The sequence below is a fragment of the Corvus brachyrhynchos genome, unplaced genomic scaffold (genome assembly GCF_000691975.1).
Source record: "Corvus brachyrhynchos isolate BGI_N302 unplaced genomic scaffold, ASM69197v1 scaffold1, whole genome shotgun sequence".
Classification (NCBI taxonomy): domain Eukaryota; kingdom Metazoa; phylum Chordata; class Aves; order Passeriformes; family Corvidae; genus Corvus; species Corvus brachyrhynchos.
In genome coordinates, this window is record NW_008237222.1 from 9,857,917 (window position 1) to 9,865,264 (window position 7,348).

At 45.4% G+C, this 7,348-nt stretch overlaps 2 protein-coding genes across 3 annotated transcripts in view; both read right to left on the reverse strand.

The window, feature by feature from the left end:
- Positions 1 to 1,503, reverse strand: part of LOC108445415 — a 4,521-nt gene extending 3,018 nt beyond the window's left edge. Inside the window, exons 1-2 of one of the 2 annotated variants that reach the window (XM_017729093.1) lie at positions 1,047 to 1,503; positions 340 to 390 (exon numbers count right to left, since the gene is read on the reverse strand). In XM_017729093.1, coding sequence (XP_017584582.1) covers positions 340 to 390; positions 1,047 to 1,184 — 189 coding nt within the window. In that variant the 5' untranslated portion in view covers positions 1,185 to 1,503. Of the gene's footprint in view, positions 1 to 339; positions 394 to 1,046 lie in introns of both variants that reach the window. The other variant, XM_017729092.1, reaches the window with a different exon arrangement.
- Positions 1,504 to 5,220: 3,717 nt separating this feature from the next.
- Positions 5,221 to 7,348, reverse strand: part of LOC103612161 (heat shock protein HSP 90-alpha) — a 4,897-nt gene continuing 2,769 nt past the window's right edge. The window contains 4 exon segments of the mRNA XM_017729094.1: positions 5,221 to 5,969; positions 6,146 to 6,479; positions 6,604 to 6,872; positions 7,221 to 7,348. Coding sequence (XP_017584583.1) covers positions 5,860 to 5,969; positions 6,146 to 6,479; positions 6,604 to 6,872; positions 7,221 to 7,348 — 841 coding nt within the window. The 3' untranslated portion in view covers positions 5,221 to 5,859.

Here is a 7,348-nt window from a genome sequence, read left to right on the forward strand (position 1 = left end):
CACTCAGAGCTGTAGAAATCCCACCAGACCAGAGCTGCTGAAAGTTAACCACCAAGAACAGCCCAGGTCAGCATTTTCTTAGCATTTATCTGCCTAAAACAGTCTCTTTCCTGCCTCATCCCCCTAGAATCAACTTTAGGAAAGTTAGTAACAGTTGTAAGAAAAAGCCTGATAGAGAGGGTAGTGTTGGGTTTGGGGTTGCTTTGGTTTTTTTTCCAGTCACAAAATCAACTACCCCCCACAACATGCCTCACATGATCTCTATTGAGGCTGGAGGAAGAGCTGGATACACATCAGAGAATCACATCACCATCAGAACACTTCAGAGTCAGTCCTTACCTCCGCCCTGCATTCAGACTCGGACTCTGTGCTTGACTCCACTGTGCACTTCTGCTGCAGAGGAGGAAGGGAAATGAATGCCACTCAAAGCAGAAGTTACTGCAGCTTCAGGCTAAAACTGAAGTTCTAGTACCAACTGTAGGTGCTGAGTTTCTCCACAGCTTCCCCATCTGAAGCCAGCTTGTCTTTCTAAATATCCTACAGGTGTGGTGCTGGTTGGGTTGTGTAAGTGAGACATAAGGGGAAAATAGAAGTCTCTCTTATCACTCCTCACCCCCAAAAACACAAAGGGAAGCAGTCCAGAATATGCCTTGCACTTGCTAAGAATTGTTACTCCAGGCTTGTGAGTAACTTTACAAAACAATTTTTAGTTTGCACTGTGGTTCTGTTTGTTTCTTTGCATTTGGTGGCCCTACAGCTCAGAAATGTAACTGCAGATAAATGACTCAAAACACACCCATTTTTACTAAAGCTCTTGCTTAGAAAGAGACCTTACAAACAAACACCTTGCCTAGTCCCCAGAGGGTAGCACAGAAGTGGAGGATTTTCCTCCATCCCTCCCCTTTAAATTAATTCATCCACACCTGTTCTTCACACACTCTTTTCCAGCCCTGCCAGCTGCACCATCAGGCCAAGGGCAAACCAACAAACACTTTCTGAATTATATTTTAATAGGGAGGTAGAGGAGCAGCAATCAGAAAAGTTACCATGTATTTTCGTGCCAGCCTTTCTACGCAGTCTCGGCTTTTAACAGAACCCTCCTTTTCTTGAGCATGTACTGAAACAGGCAAAGGGTAAGAGAGCACATTAGAAAAAACCTTCTCAGAGATAAATTGCCCACACATGGCTACTCCCTTTATGCTAGAAAAGTTGATCAGTCTGTGTTAAGCTCTCAAACAAAGGCAGCTTCTGTTTAAAAAAATAAGAAGCAGCCACTGTCTTCCACCACAACAAGACTTCCCACACTAGTCCTTCATGCAGCATGAGGAAAATATCTTTTTTAAAAGAAGTTGATACCAGTAACATGGACTTTTTTTTTTCCTTTTCTTTTAGGCACTACAAGCTTTCAGAATCCTAGAAGAAATATTTATACTCAAGACATCTAACCAGACTAGAGAGGGATAAATGCAAAGCTGTGCCATAAGCCAGCCCTCTATTCCAGTTCCCCACGCCCAAAACCCAGTCTCTGTACACTCAGCCCCCACCCCCAGGGCTCTGTTATAGGGGTTCCCCCCCTTCCATACCCCCCATGGGCTGCCCAGCCTCCCTCCTCTTCCTCCGCCACTGCCGCTTCCCAGCCGAGGCCATCCTGACGCCAGCACCTCCCACCTCTCCAGCTTTATGGGCTGGGCCCCGCTGCTCCCACCTCCACCCTCACACCAGCCCTGCTCAACCACCTCCACCTGGAGAGCTGCTCCTTCAAAAAGAGGGAATGAAGGAAGAAAACTCGAGAGCGACGCCCTCCCGTGAAAGAAAGCTCTTTGTGCCACTGCAAGGCTCCAGGCTGCTCTGCAGCAGAGCCAACTGCGTGGGGCCTTTAGTCACTACATTTCCCAAGTGTGTATATAAAATAGACACACACGCAAACACGTATGTAAAAGCACAAGGCCTGGTGGCTTCTTCTTCCCCTCTGCTCCCACCAATTTATTTTCTGGAGTCCCATTTCTTTCACACCACCCTCAGGCAGACAGAAGAGTCAACAATCAAAGGGAACCACCCTCTTCCTTCCAGAGGCAGCCAGGGTGTTCAAAGATATTTCTTCCTGCAATTTGCTGGAGCAGACAATCTCCCCTGTAGAAGAGGGACAGTTGTAGCTGGACACACAAAGCTGTCTGAGCATCCTTCTTGAAGACTTAAAATCCAGCACAACAATTTTACCGTTTATAAGTTCCAGGAATAGTATTTTTTCAGAGTTACTGGAGAACTATAAATCAGGTCTGTTTTTCACAAAGAAGCAGATCTGATTTGACCCTTTAAAAGCCACATCTCCATTCCCTTTCTTCTTGTTCTTTTTATAGGAAATGAGGAACTATTTTTACTTTCTTCCAAATCAAATTCCTTTTCTTCCCATTATCCCTTTCCTGCTACTGTATAAAAACCTCAGCAAAACAAACATCTCACTCTAAAGCCAGCAGTGCTGGTGAAAAGGCACCAGGAACAAGTCCCAGTGGAGGTGACAGTGACAGCAGCTGTACCAGGAGCAGCTCCCAAGCCTTCACCCCACTTTTGCCTCCAGCTGAGCTTAGACCCCATTACTTACACCTCTTTTCTTCCCAGAAACCTCCTTTTCCATCTCCTTACCTCCCCTACCCAGACCAAAACCATCTGATGATTACTCCCTCTCTTCAGAATCTCCAACTATTTTCAAAACACAGCAGCCAAAAATCTCACTCGGTACCCCATAGCACCTCCCACCACCGAGGTGGGAGCTAAGGAGCTGCTGCCTGCATCACCAGCTGAGCTGAATGAGCACAAATGACCATCATGCTTCACCCAAATACATGGCTGGGAGTCATTACTCCCACAAAAGCCTGCCCAAAATTAGCTATGGATGCTTCACAGGCAGCAGCTGTTAGCGACAAGGCCCCAGGCTCCATGGATTGGTCTGCCAGGCAGTGCAGATGAAATGGCAGCTGCAAGGGTGAGCACAGTTCAAGGCTCCCCCTGTGCTCTTCTGGGCAGGGCCAGGCAGCAGTTAGTCACACAACAGAATTCCAAAGGAGATCTTGGGTGTCCACTTCCCAGAGCACACAGGTGATGCCACCACTGAGCCCTGGGGCTGCAGTGTGAATGGGGAGGTGGCCAGAGGGTCACAGGGGCGCAGCAACGCTCGCTCCAGGGGTCATTCCCATCATTTCCCACTGCTCAGTGCTCTGCCTCTCCTCGTCACTCCTGGCCCTGCACAGAACTTGTGCCAGCCTCAGCAAGCTCTGATTTCCCTTGAGTCCAGGCTTTCTTATGGTCTGACTGCTCAGTGTAATGTAGGGAACAACTCAAAACACCCAACACGTTCTCAGGGCAAGAAATACTGGAGATAACCTGCAAGTTTCACCTGAATTATTCTCTAAGAGATAAATTAGTTTACAAGAGAGGTTAAGACTTGTGCCAGCACTGACCAAGTGGAAAAGTCTTCAGCATTTTTTGTCACAGTAAATTTTAAATCCCAGTGTTACTAATTGGAAGGTATTTTCGCTATTTTTTACACATTATGGAAGATGTTGTGTAATAGACTTTAGTCACAAGTCACACATACCTTAAAATCTACCTTAGTCTTGATACAATACTACTGAATCAGAATTTTTTACAGAGGCCTTGAAGTAGCAACCGAAAGCTTGCTGAGCTCTGCTCTCCTGATACCTTCCAACATTGAGCATCACAGAAGGAAGCCTTTTCCTCCTGATCATTGCTTCTATCACTCACACCGAACTGAAAGTCAGTACTAGTGCACACATTAGAAACTGTACCTCCCTTCCAGCAGCTGGTTTGATGTCATGTTTATTACAGCAGCAGGACATCCATACTACTACAAGGGATGGTGATGGAACACAGACATCACACCCTGGCTGTGCTGTGCAGAACAGGGTGAGCAGCTCCTGCCAAGGCACAAGGACACTTGAGTTGGAGCACATCTCACACGGGCCCCAGGCAGGGCTGTGGGGGAACCACAGCTCCTGCCTCACTCTCCAAGAGCATTTTGTCCTTGCTTTGATAATGCTTTCACTGACATGCAAGAACCAGTCTCTTCTGCAGACTTCATGAGATAATTTGCAATGGTTTCGAATGTTTCATGTTGTGACACAGAATGTGATGTGTGTAAAGACAAATGCCCCACTTGCTACATACATTCAGCCTTCAGCAATTGTGTGAACAGTAATTGAAGTGGATTTTCATATCCCATTCTCTTATTTCTCAAGTTTCATTCTTGGAGAAAGAATTCAGATTTGCAACCATGTGATCACCTCAGTCTAGTGAGCTGACATGCAGGAACACCAGCTTGAAGCAAGTGGCCCAAGGCCAGTGAACTCCTCAGCTTGCAGGGTTATCCACTGCCCCATCCTATGCATAAAATCCCTCTTTCCACCCCCTCCCCCCCGAGTGCTGCTTTGACATAAAGATCTCCTTACAAAGCCACAACTTATACAAGTTACTTTGAACTAGCTCCAGGAAACTGACTTTAGGTACCTGTGAAATACAGTTAGGACCAGAAACTCCCATATTTTCACCTTACTACATTAACAAACACCAGCACAGCATCATTGTATGTGAATTATTTTACAGTGGGAGCTCCTGTTCATGGAGCAGAACAGATGGACACAGGACACCAGCAGGGCAAGGTGCTCAGAACGCGCCCTTACCACCACCCCCCCTTGGATCAGTTCATTGAACTCAAGCTATCATGAATACCAACTAGAACGTGCCTGAAGTCAACGGGCACCCAACAGGCGCCAAAGGCAAGTTGCTGGACAGAGAAGTCAACAGCTTGAATTCTTTTTGCTAGTCAAACACCAAGGAATACAAAATGCAGCACAACCAAGCAGCTCCATGGCAGGTTGTGTGATGTGTAACAAACTTCTCAGGCAAAAGCACCTGATCCACCTCCCTGCAGCACCCGGGAGTGGAATTGCAGCTGCATTCACCCAGACTTTGAAACAGTTGCTGAACCACGAATGTGCATTAAACCCAACTTGGAGTGAATCACTTGTTCAGAGACCCCTCCTACTCTGGCATGGCACTGGTTTGTAGCAGGACCACCAAGCATACCCTATTAATTATACATGTAATGTGACAGCAGCTGGATGCTCAGGATCCAGAGCCACAACTCACATGGGCATGGGCAGAGCAGCTTTGTTCCAGTGTGAACACACAAGTCCAGTGACACAGTTCAATTCTTAACACTTTTATTCTTACAGTTCTAGGTTTGAACTGTACATGCAGAGTTGCATAAGTCACAATAGAGATTTACAGTGGATTCTATTCTATGGTAGAGTGCAATCCAGAATCCTTGAACAGTATAAAAAACAACTTTAAACATCAAGACCTTGTTAGGAGCAGAAGGATTAAAGCTTCCCCAAGAGATTCAGCTCTCCTAGATACCTAGTTACTAGGTACTGTATGTTAGACACGTAAGAATTGAAGAGCTGTGGAACACTAAACAAACTTGCAACACCCTGATGTCTTCCCATCTTCATTACTTCTTTCCGCATTTCTGGCAATTAAGAATAAGTCAAAAACCCTGCCACCTGCAACCAGCTAATACAGACAAAAATAACTACTCCTTACTTGCCTGTTTAGGGTCGTACAGTGTTAAAGAAAATATTCCCTCAATGGCATTTGTATCTCACATCAGCTGAAAAAGCAATGTAACAAAAATAAAGGTATAACATCTTTGAAAATAAATATAAAGAGGGAATGCAGACAAAGTGTCAAAGATTTTTTTTTTGGCAGGTAACATTCATAATATACAAAATATAACTTATTCATATTAGCCAAGGAAACATTCATGAGTTCCTGTAAACTGGTTTAATCCACCTCCTCCATGCGTGATGTGTCATCATCTCCTTCAAGAGGTGGCATCTCCTCAGTGACTGCTGGGCTGGCTTCTTCTGCAGCAGTGTCATCTTCATCAATGCCTGCACAGGAAACACACATACCATTAATGCTAACAGCACAACTCAAACCTTGCACCTCCACAGCACTTCCAACCACCTGAGGGGTCCATTTTCCACACTACCAAGCAGGACACCAAGGTGACCTCAAGACAATACACCCCCAGTTCACTGGAGCCAGGACAGATTTGGGAACTTACCCAGCCCAAGTTTGATCATTCTGTAAATGCGGTTGGCATGTGTCTGAGGATCTTCTAAGCTGAAGCCAGAGGACAGGAGTGCTGTCTCATACAGCAAGATGACAAGATCCTTCACAGACTTGTCATTCTTATCAGCCTCTGCTTTCTGCCTCAGTGTTTCAATGATGGAATGATCAGGATTAATCTCCAGGTGTTTCTTTGCTGCCATATATCCCATTGTGGAGTTGTCCCTTAATGCCTGCGCTTTCATGATCCTCTCCATGTTGGCTGTCCAGCCATACGTACTTGTCACAATGCAGCACGGGGAAGTAACTAAACGATTGGACACCACAACCTGCAGAGGGAATAAAAAAAGCAGAAGTTTGCAATTTAAGCATTTCAGCAAGTACAACTGATTTACCCTGAATTCATTTTTATCACAGAACTTGTTACCTAGGTAAACAAATTACCACTTTTACCTTTTCCACTTTCTTCTCAAGGATATCTTTCATTATCTTGCAAAGATTTTCAAACTTTGCCTTCTTCTCCTCCTGCTTCTTTTTCTCTTCCTCATCTTCTGGAAGCTCCAGACCCTCCTTTGTTACAGAAACCAGGGTCTTGCCTTCAAATTCCTTCAGCTGCTGCACACAGTATTCATCAATAGGCTCAATCATGTAGATCACTTCCAGTCCGTGTTTGCGAAGACGCTCCACAAACGCAGAGTTGGCCACCTGATCCTTTGTTTCACCTGCAAAAAACACCACCACCACAGATGAGCCTCAGCCCTAACAGCAGCTTGCTCATGTTCTGCAGAGCCTTTGCAACATCTGTGGTGCTTCATGCCTCAACCACAGGAAAAAAATAAAGGGCACCAACAGCCTGAAGACACTCAAGCTGCTTGAACTCACACTCCAGCATCTAATACTCTGAACTGATTTGGAAGCAAATTTGCATTTCCTGGAATCCCAGGTAAAAAATGTTCCTTGCTTGGCAGAAGTGGGAAACTGAGAACCCTCTAAGAGCATTTATAAATCCCCCAGAAGGTAACCCTACATTATGAGTGTAGGCATTTACAGAATTTCAATTCCCAACTCACCAGTAATGTAGTAGACATGTTTCTGGTTTTCCTTCATCCGAGTGCAGTAATCCTTCAGAGAAACCATTTCATCACCAGATGCAGATGTGTAGTACCTCAGCAACTCTGAGAGCTTCTTGCGGTTCTGC